At 28.8% G+C, this 21,309-nt stretch overlaps 1 protein-coding gene across 1 annotated transcript; it reads left to right on the forward strand.

The window, feature by feature from the left end:
* The first annotated feature begins 4,234 nt into the window (after positions 1 to 4,234).
* LOC122855047 (CD9 antigen-like) lies at positions 4,235 to 19,638 on the forward strand. Its single transcript, XM_044156167.1, has 4 exons — positions 4,235 to 4,722; positions 17,362 to 17,673; positions 17,752 to 18,051; positions 18,167 to 19,638. The coding sequence occupies exons 1-4, from the start codon at positions 4,657 to 4,659 to the stop codon at positions 18,317 to 18,319; spliced, it is 831 nt and encodes a 276-aa protein (XP_044012102.1). The 5' UTR covers positions 4,235 to 4,656; the 3' UTR covers positions 18,320 to 19,638.
* The last annotated feature ends 1,671 nt before the right edge of the window (positions 19,639 to 21,309 follow it).

Here is a 21,309-nt window from a genome sequence, read left to right on the forward strand (position 1 = left end):
AGTAAAAAAATTAAGGAATTGTGTATTCATTATTGCGTAGTCATGGTCAGTGATGGGTAATTCGACGATTTTCGGGGTATCATACAATCATACGTATGATACTACATAAAGTGTATGATAGTTGAAACTGCCCTCTTTTTTTATAAAATAAACTAAATGATTTATTAAACTCTCACTTACGCCACTGTACACAGCTGTCTACCCAGTCCGTACGAACTTCAAAATGGCGACGAAAAAAATGAAAATTCTAATAATGTTAAAAGTTACTATGATACATCACTATAGCCAAAGAGAAGGCCAGCAGCAGCCAGCAGTCCAATTCACAGGGCAAATTTTTTACAATTTAGGGCTATTTTTTGCCGCTGATGGCGCTTGTAAAATTTTTTTTATATAGATTTTACTTACAAAAGCTTCACAAGCGCCGCCAGTGGAGGAAAAAAGCCTTAAATTGTAATTCCCTGTGAATTGGACTGCTGCGTGCCTCTCGACTATATATAGATATACACTTCCATGAGAAACAGCGCGCGGACCGTGTTTTTTACTCTTTATTTATTCGTATCTCAAAAAGCTATGAAAATGCTAAACTCATAATTCGCTCAAAAATTTCTTGTATTTTGAGGATTATTTATTGATAAAAAAAAAAAAAAAAAAATGGGGCCAAGTTTGAGAAAAATCGATTTCAATTGTTTATTTAATAAATAATGGTAGAAAAATAGTTTAAACAATTTTATAAAGTTTTTATTTGTAAACTACAAATAAAAGTTAAACTTTTTTGTCTTCATAATTTTTTTAATTCAGTCAATAGTTTTTGAAAGCATGCAAAGTCTGGTATATTTCTTAAAAAGTCCTCAAAAACCAAAACTAAAAAAATCACAAGTCAAAATTTTTTGGAAAAAAAAAAAAAAAACATGTATTGTTTATTTTTCGCTAGAAAATAATAAAAAAAATATTTTGGACGAATCTATTTTTTAAATTTAAATAACACGTGGAACTAGCCATATATAAATGTAAATGTAAATGAGTCGTATTTAACGTGCTACACTTCTTTTTCATGAAGAAGTTTTTAACACGGTGTGCCTCACGTCTTGCTTTCTGTATTTCCAACCGTCAACTCCTTACAACTCATTTTGCGACAGTCATGGATGTCGACTTTTGTAATGCGTTCAAACTGTACCCGATTTCTATTATAACCCAAAGAAACCATTAAAAACCTGGGCAGTACAGCCGGCTTGCGCCTACCACTCGATACATGGCGTCGGTGGTCGGGTCCGAACCCGTGATCTCCCTGTCACAAAGCTCGAACCTCAACCGCAGTGCCATATCGTTGGCTAGAACTAGCCATATATATATACATCGATTAGAACCCCAGCTCGGCAGCATGAAAATGAGCTCTCTTGTCATTTTTTTTTATTATTTATCTTTTATTATTCTAATTGTTGATTGTATCCGATTTATTTTGTTTATTGAAATTAGAATTAGCTGTCAACATATAATACACACACATATATGGATAGAAAACAAGATCGGTAGAGAAAAGGTCATTTATCACTTAAGCAAGTATATAAATATTGGGGAAGAAAGAAACTGTTCTTTAAAATTTAATCATAAGTTAATAAATTATAAAAACTAGATAGTTACAATGAGCCAATTATTTGCAATCGATTTTAATAAAATTTTTGTGTTTTGATTAAGTTTCTGATAACTTGACGTCACAAAATTATTTGAATAATAACTAATTAATTGAATGTTAATCAATACTGAAATTACTTCAATTAATTACGCCTGATAATTTGCGAATTATTCAGCATTTATATTTTTTGCAAACTGTCAATAAAAAAATAAATACCGTCAATAAACGGGTGCATTCCTTCAATAAAAATTTTTTTTGCTCTGCGATTTCGCCCTGTAATACCGACCAAAATTTTATAGGAAAAAGCTATAGTAGTGACAGTACTGGTACATGACATTATTCTTTTTTTGTTTCAATTATTGGAAGAATTGGCTCACTTTAAAACATTTTAGAAAAATACGAGAAATCCGTAGCGATTACAAAATACTTAAATTACTGTGTAAAATGAAGGAAAATAAACGACCAAAAAATTTTAATGGGCCAATTCCGGAGCGATACGGAGCTTTCCGGAATTTTTGGAGTATTTCCGGAATTTTCCGAAATTTTACGGAGGAATCATTTCCACCAGGGTGAACGATAACGGCTAATAAATCATTTTTTTATCTATAAATACAAAAAAAAACAAGTCATTAAATTATAAAAATTAGATACTTACAATGAGCTAATTATTTGCAATCGATTTCAATAAAATTTTTGGGTTTTGATTAAGTTTTTGCTAACTTGACGTCATAAAATTATTAGATACACCACTAGTTAATCAAATGTTCATAAATTCTGAAATTGCTTGAATTATAATTTGACCTATTAATTTGTTAATTCTTGGAAAATAGTAATTATTAAATATTACCATCTTTCACTTATTATACGGAGGTAAAGAATCCGTGAATAAACGAATGCACCCTAGCTATTCTTGACTTAATTATCCCACTCAGGGTCGGTTTTTTAGTCCATGACAGACAACTGAGAATTAAAAAAAATTTGCATGCCTAAGGGCAATTGCCGAGTTCGTTCCGACTTCCCCGAAATGCCCAGATTAATCTTGCCCGTTCATCCTAGTTCGTTCCCGAAAAAAAATCCGAGTTCGTTCCGATCGTTTCCTTTACCGTGTCCCCTCCACTTTGCCACAATTTAGTTTTTTATGGTATTACTTAGATATTATTTTTTCCTTAGGTACATTCTTTACTCAGCTAGATTCTTTCCTCAGCTAGATTTTTTACTTAGCTACATCTTTTCGTTAGCTTTAATTATAGGAAAACACACAATATCTACATTTTTTACTTAGCTTTAATTATAAGAAAACACACAATATCTACATAATTTTATCAGCTCAATTTTTCCCTAAGCTACATCCATTCCTTAGCTAGATTCTTTATTCAGCTACATCTTATCTTTAGCTTTAATTATAGGCAAACACACAATATCTACATCTTTTCTTTAGCTAGATTTTTTACTTAGCTAGATTCCTTAGCTTTAATTATAGGCAAAAACACAATATCTACATAATTTCACCAGCTTAATTTTTCCCTCAGCTACATCTCTTCCTTAGCTAGATTTTTTCCTTACCTAGATTCTTTAGATTTATGATTTTAGATAGTCATAAGCCTGGAGAATATGTGAAGAAAAATGTTAAGGGAGGGGGTACTCAAAACTAAAATAGGGGAATTTGCGATAGGAACGAATTCGGCTGCAATAGTACCGCCCCCGGGAACGAACTCGGATTTTTTTTTGGCCTTAATCCGGCTTATTAACGAACTCGGTACAAGCCCCCTATAGAGCATTAACTTAGGGATGTGCGATATACTTTTAAAAGTATTCAGTATCGATATATCGGGTATTATTTAATACTGGTCCTGTCTTTTATTTAAATTCAAATTGTTTTACATAAAATTTTTTTATTAATTCATTAATTAATAATAATAAAGATTAATAATAATAATAATATATATTAATACAATATATGTATAAATATATATATATGTATTTTCAATAAATACAAAACAATATTTAATATTGGATAAAATTATTAAATATATATTTCAAAATAATAACAATTTTTATCATTTTAATTTATATAATTGTTTATAAAATAATATTTTTTGGTATGTTTTTTGGTAATATATATTATAAAATTGCTGAAATCCCCATTCACTAGTCTCCGGTACTTTTTGACCGATATCTGGTAAAAAATATCGGTTACTCGGTATATCGGATCAAAAAGTATCGAGTAAAAGTCTCCGATATATATTGGCTATATATCGGCTGTTCCGATATATCGCCGAGTATCGCACATCCCTACATTAACTGAGGATTAACTACTTACTGATTGATACTTTCAATACTAAAACAAGATTATAACGCAGTCAGTAATTATATTCATTAGTTAATTAACTAGGAGTTAAATTTTTTTAATCCTTAGTTATAACTGTAATTATGGACGGAAAACCGACCCTTACATGGGATAACATGAAAACGTTTGAAAGCGATATATACAGTTGTTCGATGAAAACTATTGAGAAAGATATGAATAAAGCGATAAATTAGGCTGAACTTCCACATAATAGGTATATCCCAGCCGCTCGGGATAACTAGACGATAATTCAGTCAAGAATAGATATCCGGATGTGACATGTTACTTTTTCCAGCTGTGGGGGATTCCCCTTCCACAGTTCCCATAAAAGAATTTGTTTAGTATCGACTATCGAGTTAACTAACTATGGAAGGGATACTTCTCCTGTAAGACGCAGGCAGACGCAAGTATTATATTATCATTCGTCAGTCGTATTCTATGTACATATTAGTTGACGTTATCGCTTGTTAGTAAATGAAAATTATACTAAATATATATAATAGATATACCTTAAGTGATGATATTGATTACATCACACGCATTTAAGTTATGCTCATAAACTTTAGTTCCCGAAAGATAATTACTAGTAGTAAATTCATTTTAAATCATCATAAAAAAAATCAGTTAAAAAAAATAACTTGATCTTTGACAGCAACGTAAACAAAGCAACCTTGCTGAAATGGTGTTGTCACGATGTTATGGAGTTATTAAGTATACTATAGTGTTTGTTAATTTAATTTTTTGGGTAAGTTTATAATAACATTATTGTTTCTAAAGGATTACCTCGGTCCTTCATTGAATATGAGAATTCTATGAATTTCTCCAGGAGATTCTTCAAATACTGATACATTTTTTTCAATTTTTTGGTAATTGTCGGAAGCTCATTATTTTTATATTAGTTATTGAAATTGACAACTTTTAACATTGTCTCTCATGAGGATTACGATTTTCGTGTGTGGACTCCTCAAATGACAATGTTAAGAAACAACAATATGACAACGCGATTAAAAACTTGAAAAATAATGAAATGGAACAAAATAGTTCATAGAAAAAAAAGTTCGGAGGGTTGAAGCTTTGTTTTTTTTGGATTAACGAGACTGAACACCCGCTTATAAGCAATCGTGTTTACAGTTGAGCTTGCCAATGTTAATTTCGGGGTTAAGACTAACGAAGGCAAGATTCCGATATCCCGGACATGTTTTTTTTTCGGTTTCTTATAAGAAGTTTTCTCAGGATTACGAGAAAAATACGGTAAAAATTCCTATGAGTGCGCAAAGTGGTTAAAAATGGAGTTGAAATATCGAAAAAACGGCTACTCATGAGTAATGTATCGTTTAGTTATTATCATAACGATTAATTCTAAAATTGAATAATAACAATCAAAAAAGATCTTCATGGAAAAAAAAAATGGCTTTAACTAAATTTCGATATTTGGAATATTTTTCGAGTTATAATATTTTCTGAAATTTCAATATATCGATTTTTTTTTTCTTAATTTATCAATGGCAATCGATAAAACTCATCAAGTAGAAAATAAAAATCAAGTAAAATTTTTAGATCTCTCAACTAGTTTTCGAGTTATCAATATTTTTCTGATATTGGTGGTGAATTTTTTACTAAAAAATATAGCTAAGTAAAAAAAATTTTGTGAGCCAACTAGACTCGCGGGTTTACTATGTGTAAAAATCTCCGGCGTGTTGTTGTAATTGTACGAAATAACAATAAGTACACATTTGAACAAATTTTTTTCATTCATTTATGAGAATATTGTTTGTTTTTATTTTTATTTTTTTCTATTTTCATACAATTATTGTTGTTCAGTAATTTTCAATAATCTACGATTTTAAAATTTCAATATATCGATTTTTTTTTCCTAATTTTATAATAACGATTGATAAAACTCATCAAGTAGAAAAAAAAGTTCAAATAAAATTTTTTATTATATATTCCGAATATTTTTCGAGTTATCGATACTTTTCTGGTATTGGTGGTGATTTATTTCGTAATTGATAATATAATAGAGCTAAGTAAAATATTTTGGCTGGTAAAAATATGTAGGTATTGTTTGTTTGGCTATAATTGAGACTAAGTAAGAAATATAGCTAAAGGAAAATTTAGCTAAAGAAAAGATAGCACTGAGGGAAAAATTAAGCCGGTAAAGTTATGAAGATATTGTGTGTTTGGCTATAATTAAGACTAAGTAAAAGATCAAGCGACTAAGTAAGAAATGTAGCTAAGTAAAAAATCTAACTAAGGAAAAGATGTAGCTGAGTGGAAAATTAAGCTGATAAAAATATATTTGGCTATAACGGAGACTAAGTTAAAAGTCTAGCGGCTATGTCAAAAATCTAGTGGCTCAGTTAAAAATCTAGCGGTTTTAAAAAAAAAAAAAAATTTAATATATATATATCGAAATTTTTATTTTAACTTTCTTTTTTACTCGAAGAGTTTTATCGACTGCCATTATTATATTTGCAAAAAAAATATATATATTGAAATTCATAAATTATTATCTAAATTTTCATCGAAACATTTTTTGCTCCTTGACGAGCTTTATTGATTGATATTAATAAATTTCAGAATTAATCGTTATTTTAATAACTATACGACATGTAACCGATAAATAGCCGTTTTTTCCATACTTCAACTCCGTTTTTAACCACTTTGCGCATGTACAAGAATTTTTTCCGTATTTTTCCCGTAATCGTGAGAAAATTTTCTATAAAAACCGAATAAAAAAACATGTTGTCTGTGTTATGATAAAATCCTCTGGAAGTGTTGATCTAATAGATTTGTATTTGTTTTATTAATATTTTTTTATTTTCATTTATATCAATACGTCTTCACTTTTATATGCCGTGTAACATACATTACAGTAACTCGATAGTTGAGTTCCCAAACTATATTTTACAAACATTATTTTGTATTTAGTATGTTAAACGAACTTGAATAATTTAAAATCAATAAATATCGACAGATGAAATATAATATATATGGTTGAATCCTAATAATATCGATATTGAAACTTTGAATATCACTGTGTTTTTTCATACGTCATATATTATGCTTATTAAAAAAGGTACTTTTTAGTATTTAAACGAAAAATTATTTTTAAACTAAAAAGTACCTTTTTTAAAACACTATGATAAACTTAATAATTATAAGAATATATATTTATTAAGTATATCATTTTTCCTTTACTTTCCTAATATAAAAAGGACAAACATCATCGGTCTTCCGAACATTTGATTGGTCATTGTTTTTTTCTCACTTACTCTCATACAAATTTCTTTGTTTGCCTTTTTCTATTATTTTTTTATTTATTTCGTTAGCAACGAAAAAACAACAAAAAAAAGCGAGTAAACAAAATTTTTTTTGATATTTTTTTTTTTTAAATTGACATATTAAGCTAGCACATTTTTAAAAATAATTATTAGATCTTGATGCAATTGGGCTTAAAATTTTGTGCGAATTATGTGTTTTTTATGTGTGAAGAAATAAATTTGAAAGAAAATTTTTTTTTTATTTTTTACATTTTTTTAAAAAATTCAAATATTAAGCTAGCACAATTTTCTCAATAATCATCGGATCTCGAAGCAATTGGGCTTAAAATTTTGTGCGAATTATGTGTTTTTTAGGTGTGAAGAAATATTTCAAAAACAAAATTTTTTTAAATATTTTTTATATTTTTTTTTAAAATTGACATATTAAGGTAGCACAACTTTTTCAATAATCATCGGATCTTGATGCAATTGGGCTTAAAATTTTGTGCGAATTATGTGTTTTTTATGTGTGAAAAAATAAATTTGAAAGAAAATTTTTTTTTTATTTTTTACATTTTTTTAAAAAATTCAAATATTAAGCTAGCACAACTTTTTCAATAATCATCGGATCTCGATGCAATTGGGCTTAAAATTTTGTGCGAATGATGTGTTTTTTATGTGTGAAGAAATAAATTTGAAAAAAATTTTTTTTTTTATTTTTTACATTTTTTTAAAAAATTCAAATATTAAGCTAGCACAATTTTCTCAATAATCATCGGATCTCGAAGCAATTGGGCTTAAAATTTTGTGCGAATTATGTGTTTTTTAGGTGTGAAGAAATATTTCAAAAACAAAATTTTTTTAAATATTTTTTATATTTTTTTTTAAAATTGACATATTAAGGTAGCACAACTTTTTCAATAATCATCGGATCTTGATGCAATTGTGCTTAAAATTTTGTGCGAATTATGTGTTTTTTATGTGTGAAGAAATATTTCAGAAACAAAATTTTTTTAAATATTTTTTATATTTTTTTTAAAAATTGACATATTAAGGTAGCACAACTTTTTCAGTAAACATTCAATCTTGATGTTATTAGACTAAAAATTACGTGTGAATTATGTGTGATTTATGTGTAAATAAATAAATTAAAAAAATTTTTCGTCAATTTATTCATTCTTTTTTTTTTTTTTATGATAATACTTGTGATTAAAAAAGTATAAATAAATTATATTGTAAAATTATTGTACAATTACAATAATAATTTCCTTTTTCAAACTAACACATCAATGTCTATTTCTCTTTTTTCAAAACATAAAATTAGTCGATATTATAAATAAATTATTATTGTATAATCATTCAATATTTTGTTTTAAGTTTAGGAAATATTATTTTATATGGACAATAGTAATAGGTATATTAATCTTGTAAATAAAAATACTTGCATATGCATGTATATGGGGCATTCTTAGTCAAATCACGGGGTCATCTGCCTGACCCCCTGCTATTTTGATAAGATGAGCTATTTTTGGTTGATTTTCGGCTGAAATTAAGTCTCTAATTTTTTTGAATTTTTTCATCAATTTTTCTAGACTCCATTATCTTAAATATCACTAATTATGGAATTTCTCAAAAGGGACCCTTTTTTTTTCTTGAATTTTTTTTTACAAAATAAGGTACACAATACACGCATTTTAACAATACATCGCAAAAATCCGGCCCAGAAATATAAATATTTTATTTTGATTTTTGAAAATTTTATTTACAGCAAAATCGATTTCTAAAAAAGCAGAAACTAAAAATTCACCGAGCAAAAATCTAGTTTCATTTGAATTTTTTGAAATCGAAAACTTATAAAATATCCATTTTGAAAAAAAAAAATTTTTTTTCTGAAAACAAAAATGTTTTTCTCTGAAAACAAAAATTTTGTTTGCTGTAAATAAAATTTTCAAAAATCAAAATAAAATATTTATATTTCTGGGCCCAGATTTTTGCGATGCTCAAAATGCGTATATTGTGTACCTTGTAAACAAAAAGCCAAAATTCCATAATATGATATTTAAGATAATGGAGTAGAAAAATTGATGAAAACAAAAAAAAAACCAGCCGAAAATCAACTCTTCATTTCATCGCGAGGTCAACAGGCAGATTTGTATTAACTTAAATACCCCACAATATGAACTTTACTTCGCCTAACAAATGCTAGCATAACCAATAAATACAAATAAAAAAAGATCTGGTAACGTTTGTTGGGGCGTGTGGCCCGCGTTACCGTTGAAAATTGAAAATTTTCAATACTCCGGCTAGGGCCGTGTTAAATTCTATCTCTTGAATGTTTTTTTAAAAAAACAATACAATAATAGTACATTTTTTTTTATTTTTCTGAAAATCGATTTTTTTTTTCGTTCAAGTTAACGCAAGCTATAACTTCTATTAGAATCAAAGGAATGACTTCATATTATAGGCTTAAAAAACGTGGTTTTTAAAACTCTATCGCCCCTCAAGGAGTTTATCTTGATTCCAATAGTCAATTTTTTTCTATTTTTGAAACAAAAGAGACAAAAATATTTCAAAAATTCTATTTTTTACTATTTTATGAAAACTTCAATTTTTTTTGAAAGTTTCGACTAAAAGTTGTAGGATTTTACCACACATGCTTTTTAAGTCTTATACAAAGTATCTAGGATGATTTTCTCGAAAGTTTTTTTTCGAAAGAGCGTTTTTCAAAAATTACTCGAAAACTAGGAAAGCAATAACTTTTGATAAAATTGTAGTAAAGACTTCGTATTAGGCTCAAACAACGCGTCTCCAGAAACTCCATCGCCCCTTATGAGAAAGAGCATTATCTGTTCAGTCACTTTTTTTTTTCTTTCTAAAAAAAATTGTACCGCAGAGAAATTATCTCCGCGTGTCTTTTACGCGGAGAAATTTTTTACGAATTTTTTCCGAATCGACTTGGGTAGAGAAACGTTCGGAAATATTTTTTCGCGATAACAATACGCGGAGAAACGCGTGAAAGAAAAAATTTTACTGCAAAGAAATTCTTCCGAAATCAACGACGAGAGGAAATTTTTACACTTATTTCCCCACATTCATCAATTTGATGAAACGATCACGGGAGTTTTGTAGACAAAGTACCTCGGGTATATCAACTTTTTTGAAAAAAAGTGTCTTCGAATATTCATTTTTTTCAAAAAAAATAAACATCATTATGCTTTGCGTTATGTAACAATTAATAATTAGTCATTTTTTTTTGGAAAAATTGAAAATTGAAAAAGTTGGAAAAAAATTGAACTAATGGTGGAGAAAGTTGGAAAAAGGGTGGGAAGATTTGTCCGCCATTTTTCCAACCGTGTGAAGAAATAATTTTACAGCGGAGAAATTCTTCCGAAATAAACGACGAGGAGAAAATTTCTCTACTCATTTCTCCGCATGGGTCGATTTGGGCGAAATTCGGGGTAATCGCAGAGAAATTCAGAGTAACCGCCGAGAAACTCGGAGTAATCACGGAAAAATTCGGACGAATTCGGAGAAATATTTTCACCAGGGTAAATTCTATGTTTTTTTCTTTTACTCCATTCTCAACCCGCGCCTAAAGATGTTTACACATCAAAAACTAGCTGAGAAAAAATCTAGCTAAGTAAAATATTTAGCTGAGTAAAATATCAATCTGGTAAAAATATGTAGGTATTGTGTGTTTGGCTACGATTGATACTAAGTAAAAAATATAGCTATAAGTAAAAGATTTAGCTAAGTGAATAACAAAGCTAAGTTAAAAATATAGCTAAGTAAAAAATTAAGCTGGTAAAATTAAATATTGTGTATTTGGCTATGATTGAGACTCAGTTAAAAATATAGCTAAGTAAAAAAACTAGCTAAGTGAAAAATATAGCTAAGTAAAGTATATAGCTAAGTAAAGAATATAGCTAAGCAAAAAATCTAGACGAAGAAAAGTTGGAGCTAAGTAAAAAATATAGCTAAGTAACAAAACTATCGACTAAGTAAGTATACATATTTGTGCTTAAAAATACGTGATAATCAATAATTAACGGTTTTTTTTTATAAAAAATGAAAATTTGGACTTTTCTTCAAAAAAAGAAAAATCGTATACATTTTCAGAAAAATATCGATAATTCGGAAACTATTCGGGATATAGAAATAGAGTTACTCAGGGTGGTCCTTGGGGATGGAAAATCCGGGAAAAAATAAAAAATCTACAGTTTTCCAGAACCACATAATTTTTTTCGGCTACATTAATTCTTTAGCTATATCTTTTCTCTAGCTACTGCTTTCTCTTGGTATTTATTTTATTTATTTAACAAATAAAATTACTGCAATTTATTTTAATAAATTAAAATACCAAAGAAAATTAGTAGCTAAGGGAAAGATGAAGGTTAGGGATCAATGTATCCAAAAAAAAAAAGGTGAGGATTAAAAGTTAGCATTTTTTTAAATGTTCAATTGAACATTTCTTTCAATGTTAAATCTAAATAGTATATTGTTTTACGAGGGCGCAATGTTGGTGTTTCTGGCACGATAGTGCATAATTAAGCCAGAAACAACAACATTGGCCCGAGTGAAACATACTATTTTTTACTATTAGTACTCGCGAGTTACGCTAATAAAAAAAGAGGGGCTTGGGGTGCTTGCCCCCCAACTGAAAAAACAAGAAAATTTTAAATGTGAAGCAATAACAATTAAATCTAATTTTTTATTTTTTTCAAATTAAAAATTTATTTAAAAATTAATTGAAAAATAAATAATTTTTATTCATTAGTTTTAATAGTTTTCACATAAAAAAGACAAATCAACTTTAAATAATTTCAATTTTAAAAATATTGTTTTAATTGTTCAACTATTACTTTTTTTTATAACAAATTTTTAACACTGATAAATAAAAAAAAATTTAAACAATCAGCTGTTGTACTGATTTAATGCGTAGATGTTTAAACATGCATACACATACATATACACAAAAATCATACGGCGCATGCTCGATGACAGCTCCACGGTTTAGTGTTTACGCATACAACGATATTTGGTGTGTATGCAACACACCAAATATCGTTGTATGCGTTATTTTTTCTTGGAAGGGGTAAGCTTGCTAAGTTGCTCTCACAGCAGTACAGCGCTTCGCAGTCTACTCTACTGCTACGGTAGCAGGAACGTACCGTGCTTGCAGCGGTAACTTTTTTTCAGTGCTCCCTTTTCTCAATAACAATTGCGAGTATTCGCGCTGTCGTTTTGGTTTGAGCGCTTGTCAAAAACGTTATTGAAGGCGTGCAATTGTTTGTAGTAAAATCAATATCTTTTTTATTATAAGTTGGAATTTCGGAGTATCTCGCTTTTTTATTATTACGAGATCACTTGGCGCGCGTTGCGCGCCTGTTTCTTCAATAACAATGGAAAAATAGTTTTTCGAAAATAATTATCACAATCATACTCTTTCCATATGTATTACTTGCCCCATACATATTGGTTACCCCATACGTATGACTTGCCTGATACGTATTGCTTACCTCATACGTATGGCTTGCCTCATACGTATTGCTTACCCCATACGTATTACTTACGCCATACTTATCACTTGCCTCATACGTATTGCTTACCCCATACGTATTGCTTACTTCATACGTATTCGTTACCCCATACGTATTACTTGCCTCATACGTATTGCTTACCGCATACGTATTACTTGCTTTTTACGTATTGCTTACCTCATACGTATTGCTTACCCCATACGTATTATATATATACCTATATTAATTATCAGAAAAAAAAAATTAATTATAAATTATAACATACAGTACACTCTCTCTATAAGAAATTTTTTATAAGCCAGTCTCGGCAAAATTCATAAAACTCGCACCCCCACCATGCTACTCACTTCCGAGAATAAAAATTTAGTTTCGTTCTCCATTTATAAGCCAGTCTTAGCAAAGCCTTTTTTGAACCTAAAAAATCAATAATTATGTACTTAAATGAACATTTTACTAAAAATTTTTTTATAATAATTTTTTTTTTATAATAATTATTTTTAATTAATTTTTTTTAATTAATTATTTTTTTATAATAATTAAATGAACATTTTACTAAAAATTTTTTTATAATAATTATAATAATTATAAATATTATTATTATTATAATTATTAATAATTTTGTTTTGTTTTTATTCATTTATTATATTTTAATAAATTTTTAGAGTTTCAATCAGTCACAAATTTCAATAAAACACAGTGGCTTATAAATAGAGGAGAGAATTAATTTGACGTTATACGAACTAAGGAGAAATGAGCCGGAGAGTGGGAGTATAGGTTTACCGAAAAATTTCCTCTCCTCTTACCCATTGACTATCTTATAAAAAGAGTGTACTGTAAATACTTATTTTAATTCAAGCAGAAATCTGTCAAATACTAAAATAACGAATCTTGATTTCAAAATATATAAATGATGTAATTTATTGATTTCCCTGACGACGAAAAAAAAATTTGTGTAAGAGTGACTGAGAAAGAAAATTTGTTTATTTATATTTCATTAACAACAGACGAAGAAAAAATGACAAATGACATGAGAGTGACAGAGAAAACAAAATAACCAATCAAATATTCGGAAGATCGATGACAACTGTTCTTTTTATATAAGGAGAAGATTGTTGAGGTACAAATTCCGTTCTTATCGGTACAAATTAGCTTACGTCCTGCTTTTTAAAACAAAAAAAAAAATAATTTAAAAATATTGATTCTTGGGGGCACCATGCAATTGTTAATAAAAATATTTAATTATTAATTTGCATGGTGTCACCAAAATCAATATTTTTAAATTATTTTTTTTATTTTGAAGAGCAGAACGTATACGGTACAATTATAAGCTAATTTGTACTGATCATAACAAAATTTCGGTTTATAAGAAGGGAATTTGTACCCCAATATCAATAATAAAGTACTGTAAATTGATATTTCGGAGTAGCTTGGTTTTTATTATTATTATTGAGGTACAAATTTTTTGATGATCAGTACAAATTAGCCTACGTTTTGCTCTTTAAAATGAAAAAAAAAAAAGATCTGGTAACGTATGTTGGGGCGTGTGGCCCGCGTTACCGTTGAAAATTCAAAATTTTCAATACTCCGGCTAGGGCCGTGTTAAATTTTATCTGTTAAATGATTTTTGAAAGTAACAATACAATAATAGTACATTTTTTTTTAATTTTCTCAAAATCAATTTTTTTTTTTTTTTTTTCGCTCAAATTACGTAGAGTTAAGGCAAGCTATAACTTTTGTTAGAATCAACGGAATGACTTCAAATTAGGCTCAAAAAACGTGGTTTTCAAAACTCTATCGCCCCTCAAGAAGTTTATCCTGATTCCAATAAACAATTTTTTTCTATTTTTGAAAAAAAAATTACGAAAATATTTCAAAAATTCTATTTTTTACAATTTTATAAAAACTATTATTTTTTTTGAAAAAAGTTTTGAGTAAAAGTTGTAGGATTTCACCACACATGCTTTTTAAATCTTATACAAAGTATCTAGGACGATTTTGTCGAAAGTTAGAGCGTCTTTCAGAAATTACTCGAAAACTAGAAAAGCAATAACTTTTGATAAAATTGTAGTAGAGACTTCGTATTAGGCTCAAACAACGCGTCTTCTGAAACTCCATCGCCCTTCATGAAAAAAAGCATTATCTGTTCAGTCACTTTTTTTTTTTTTTCTAAAAACTAAATTTTTTTTAAAAAAAAAAACGGTTTTTTTTCAATTTTTATGAAAAATATAATTCATAGATCAAAGTTTTCTCGGAGAGGCGATAGATTTTTCGAATACGCATGTTTTAAGCCTAATATGAAGTCCCTAACACCATTTCATCACGAGTTATGGTTTGCCTAAAAAATGAAAACGGCACAAGCTATAACTCAAAATAGAGTAGTCGCAGAGGTTTCATATTAGGTTTGAAATAATCCTTTTTCAAAATTCTATAACTTTTTCGAATGAATTTTTATCGTACGAATAGTATTTTTCGTGCAAAAAAAAAAAAAAAAAAATGGCCGAATAGATAATGTTTTTTATTATTAGGGGCGATAGAATTTCCAAATCCGCGTCTTTTGAGCCAAATCCGAAGTCTTTACGACAATTAGTTTAGAAGTTATGAACGTTTTTTTTTTTGGGGGATAAATCCAATACTGCGGCTGAGCCTTTCGGCTCCTAGCCTCCGTAAAAAAATTTCAAAAATTTGATTTTTGAAGGCACCATGCATTTGTTAATAAAAATGTTTAATTAACAATTGCATGGTGCCTTTAAATAGTTATCCGCAAGTTATCCCGAGCGTCAAATAACTATTTTGTGTGAATTCACCTTAATTTATGGCTTTATTTGGATCTTTCACAATGATTTTCATGAAACGATTATATAGCTTTCGATCGTTTTCATGTTATCCTATTACTCGGGATAATTATGTCAAGAATAGCTTGAAAAATACATAGGATAACGCAATATCTAATCAAATAAATAATAATATGTGATCAAAAATTTTATGTGTTTTTACCAATTATCATGTTTTATTATTATGTACTATTTCTGTCTGCTATTAAACTGTTAATAATGAGCTAACGAGTAAATTCCATTTGATCCAGGCAAGTTCTGTTTTAAATGGGCATTTTAAAAAATTTTACCCGATTTTGACGAAAAAATAATTTTAAGGGTATTTTGACCTCCCGATTTCAATAAAATATTTAAAAAATTCTATCCCTTCGGGGAAAGGTCGAAAAAAATTAATTAAAATTAAAATAATCAATTTCGCGATTCCTGTTAGAATTAGAAAAAAAAATTCAAGTAAAAGTTGCAGAGAATAATTTTTTAGGGGGCGTAGGTTTTATAAGTTTTTTTTTTTTAACCATCCGTTTTCGCGTAATTAATTTTTAAAGTTTTATATTTTTTGATTAACCCGTTACCCCTCATGAACCCCCACTCAAAACTCTCCTGCGCGACCGTGATAGATATTTAAAAAAGAGAGATAGTTTTATTTTAACCCGACGCTACTCGACTGTACCCGACTCGACGCATACACATACACCTGCTGTTGTATATACACGCACCGTGAAAGTATTAGTGACATAAACTTTTTAAACTTTCGATTTCTATCAATTCTCTCAATTCTTGCGTCGCCGGCTCGGAAACAAAAGCAAGTGTTAATAAAAAAAGAATCTTAACAAATAGCCCCACCATTCAAAAATGCATCGATTTTAAATTTTTTTCTACTCCCCCCTAAAAAATTATTCTCTACAACTTTTACTTGAAATTTTTTTTTCTAATTCTAACACGAATCGCGAAATTGATTATTTTAATTTTAATTAATTTTTTTAAGGTTGAATGTAAATCGCATCGGTGGACGAAGTTTGGGCCCGAGAGGGTGTGCATCTACATATGGTTATAAAAAATATTTTCAGTGCCCCTCTGTCCAAAATATATTCACTATACTGACAGGCTCTTGGTAGTATGTGTGTATGTAGTCTATCTGGATAGACACACACATACTACCATAGCCAAGAAACATGAGACAGCACGACGAATAAAAGAGAGAGAATGACGGCTAATGATAGAAAATTTTGATTCTGATAATTGAATATCTTTTAAAATCAACAGACGAAATTGATCGTTGAGAGCTTAAAAAATCCGTATTATCATAAACTACAAGCTGATAGTAAATTAAGGAAAATCGTATAGAAACTTTTTGAGCTACAGGAGAAAATATGTGTTCAGTCCCTATACCTACGTGTTAAAGTTGTCAACTTTGACATCAATTATCTAAAAAAAACAACCCACGAAAATTCCGAAAAAAATCAACAAGATAGATAATTATTTTAGCTTTAATATGAAATCAAAAAATCAAAAATCGTATAGTGGGAAATTCTATTTACATTCAACCTTAACTCTTTCCCGGGGGGATAGAATTTTTTAAATATTTTTATTGAAATCGGGAGGTCAAAATACCCTTAAAATAATTTTTTCGTCAAAATCGGGTAAAATTTTTTAAAATGCCCATTTAAAACAGAACTTGCCTGGATCAATCAATGAGTCTTCCGCCAGGACTTAATGAATTCGTACTAAGAAAAGCTTACAACTTATTTTGCAGGCGTTGGGGCTCATTGCAGTAATCCTTGGAGTATGGATGATCTCCGACCCTACATCCGTTGTCTCCGGAGCCCACGAGCTTCAAAACTTTCAAGCAGGAATCTACATCATGATAGCAACTGGCGCTTTATTAGTTATCGTCTCATTTCTAGCGATATGCGGTGTTTTTCGTGAATCACAGTCATTACTTGTCATAAGCTCATCTTGTCTTTTAGTTATCGTCGTTATTTTATTATCAGCCGGGGCTTGGTTGTACACAAATCGTCATCGCATGGACCCACTCATTAAGAGTGTCTATACCAAAACAGTCAAAGTAAAAAAAACTACTTCACTCACTAATTTTCTAAAAAAAAGGAATAAAAATGTGAATGTATTTTAATTTTTTTTGCAGGATGAATATGGAGTAATTGATCACCGTACTGAAACTGTCGATGCAATTCAATCGGGATTTGAATGTTGTGGTGCAAATGGTCCAAGTGATTGGGCTTCAAGTATATATGGGAAGAAAGATCCAAGTGAACCGATTAGATTCACTGTTTCAGCAAGTCCTGATACTTACTATATTCCACCATCTTGCTGTAAGCGAAATGATCATGCTGAGGCACTCGACTTTTTACGGGAATCTGATGCTTGCAATAAAGTACATAAACTGATCGTTGGTGGTGTCATACCTAACACTATTTATAATAAGGTTAAAATTCATTTCAGCAAATGTTTGATTATTGATTGAACTGCTCGTTTTTACTCGTTCTTTTTCTTATTTGTTGTCATTGTCAATGCCTATATGTTTCGTTTTGTTTTCACAGGGCTGTACAGAGGAACTTATTGCTGTTGTCAATAGTCAAGGATACATTTTTTTTGAAGTTATAATTGGCCTCGGTTTTATTGAACTTATTGGCCTTTTTTTGTCTATAATTCTATGCTGTAGTTTAGGCTCTTCAGAAAGATACAAAGCCTAAGTTATTTTTTCAAAAACATTTTTCAAGCAAATATGTTTGTTCACAATGCCAATTTGGTGATCGTTGATCATCCGATTCTTTTTATTTTATTATTTACACAGCCCATAAAATTATGATAGTTCTCTACTTGACAAAGGTTCTAGATTATAAAATCAATCCTTCTGTTGATTCAAGACATATTCAGGACAATTAACTTTGTTCTAACGATTTATAGTGAAGAGTTTTGTAGTTTAGATTTGTGAACAATTTTTCATAACTCCATCAGTTCATTTTTAATCTAAGTATCATAGTTCTTTATCTGAATTTGACGATCAAAAATTCAGTATATTAAGGTATCCCTAGTGAAAATGATTTCTCCGATTTTTGAGAAATTTGGAGAAATATCGGAGAAAAACTTTCGCCAGGAATTACTTTTGCGGAGAGATTTTTCTTACGGTTTCCTAAAAATTTTACTACTAAAACTTAAAATAATTACGCATCGATTAATATAATTTGAAAAATTTTGTCCCATCTAGTATTTTAGTGACTTAACTCTAAATGATAAATTTTTCAACCCATCGTAAGCGGAGAATCATTATTTTTTTTGCACTACATTCATAATAAAAAAAAACTGTTTCTACTATTTTCGTGAAAAACTGATAATTATTTATTGAAATCATTTAGAAAATTTCAATTTTTTTATACATACCGATCCGAAGATATTTATATGCAAACATTAATTAATTTTCTATTTTTAATCGTTAGCAAACAAACTGTAAACATTAAATTTTTTAACCCATCTATATAGCAACTTTATGGTGATTGGTTAAAATCAGTACAGTCTTCTAGAAAATTATTTATTTTATTGAACGAACTTATTATTCGTTTTGCTCTACCCATTAACTATAAATTTTTTGTTTCACCGGCCGCAGAACTAATACCTTGAGTATATTTTCACCAAAGATTTTATAATTGTTTTTAAATCCTATCGTGTACAATTTTATATTTGAATTAAAACTTGAGATATAGACTTTGATGGTATAAATTTATTGTCTACTAACTAAACCAAATGATTTTAAACAAATTCACATCTGTTGGAGTTTGTTTCTTCGAGGAAATAATCTTCTTGTCCACGAAAACAGACAATGGGTGGATTTGGAAGCATAGAATTTTTTTCTCGCTTTGTTTTTCCAGTTTCACACTATCGACAAATGACCAGAAATAGTGGGAACAACCTAAATGATGAATCTATATAATTTTCTATAAACTTTTATTAAATTAAAATAATTTATATTTGCCTATACTCACCATGAGCAATAAAAATATATTAATAATTATAATTTCCAAACATGTTTGCGTTATTTATATAAAGATACTTTGTAATTATATTGTAAGCATCTGTCGTTTAAATTTAAAGTAATCGCGGAGATAAAAAAAAACCGTAGATATTACAGAACCGAAAGTTTAATTTACATTTTTTTCTGTATTTTTGAACGCGATATCGAAAAAATGAAAAATTTACATTTATCCAAATACAAGACATATTGATGTCCTAATGCCGACAAAAAATGTAAAATTTACAAAGAACAAAAGATAAAATTTACGTTTCGACGCATTCAAGTTGTGTTACTTCTAAACAATGTAAAATTTACATTTTTTGTAAGTAAAATCTCAACAAAAAAAAAAAACAAGTTTTTTTTACAAAAAAAGTGTCAAGTATTCGAAATTGTCACTATAATTGTGTGTATATTAATTAAGATGTGATACCAGAAAGACAAGAAAGAAATATATTTTTGACGTTGTAATTAAGTCTGAACTATTGAAAAAAAAAAATTTTAAACTTGACCCCACCTGATGTAAAATATATGTCTATTAAATACTGAAATTTTATTTGGGAAAAACCAGGTGGGGTCAAGTTTAAAATTTTTTTTTTTCAATAGTTCAGACACCACCAACGTCAAAATATCACTGTCTTATACACCTTATACACTTAAGTGACAATTTCAATACTATTTACTGTAAAAACTTTTTTTTTGTTGAGATATCACATCTTTTTGTAGAGTAAACAATTTATATTATATTTATGCTGTCAAATTAGTTTAGAGATTATGTCATGCATACAAACAAATAATAACATACTGCGCAGTGCAGCCAAAATATAGACACTAAAAAAAGAGAAGAGAAGTAATTGTAAAGTTTTACCAACTGAACGGAAGATATCTGGTCGATTTGATAAAAACGCAAAGACCGTAAATATCAATTATGCTTTAAATATATATTACCGCAATGAAAAAATCTGATTTTTTTTTTAAAAAAAAGCTTGACATCGATTTATGGGATCATTACCAAACCTCAACATCCTCATTGAACTCTATCATATTTTAATTAAATTTCTAAAAGATTTGAGACGGAAGGGGACAAAATATTTGATGTATAATAAGGCACGGTAGTAGTAGTTAATCTCATCTCACACATATTCTCATCAACACATATATATTTCTTTCTCATACTTGACTCGAGGCACTACCGTGCCTCTTGATCTGTATTACTTTTATCCTTATATAAAAAGGACAGTTGTCATCGATCTTCCTAAGATTTGATTGGTTATTTGGTTCTCTTTGTCATTCTCATGTCATTTGTCATTCTGTCTTTGTCGGTTGTTAATGAAATAAATAAACAAATTTTCTTTCTCAGTCACTCACATTTTTTTTTTTTTTTTCTGTCGTTAAGGTAATCAATAAATTTATTTGTTTATATATTTTGAAATCAAAATTTGACAGATCGCTTGAACAAAAAATAGTCTTTAAATTATAATAACTGTTTTTATTGATAATAAATGAACTGATTTATATATAACTTTATTAATATGATGATGGAAAAATCAATAGGCTTATGTACAAGAAAATAAAAGTATGTATCTATATAATATCCACATACATTCTATTTAGAAACAAAAAAAAAAAAAAAGGGAATCATTTTATTCACAATTTTATTGACAATTGAGAATGTAA

The sequence above is a fragment of the Aphidius gifuensis genome, linkage group LG4 (assembly GCF_014905175.1).
Source record: "Aphidius gifuensis isolate YNYX2018 linkage group LG4, ASM1490517v1, whole genome shotgun sequence".
In the NCBI taxonomy this organism is placed as follows: domain Eukaryota; kingdom Metazoa; phylum Arthropoda; class Insecta; order Hymenoptera; family Braconidae; genus Aphidius; species Aphidius gifuensis.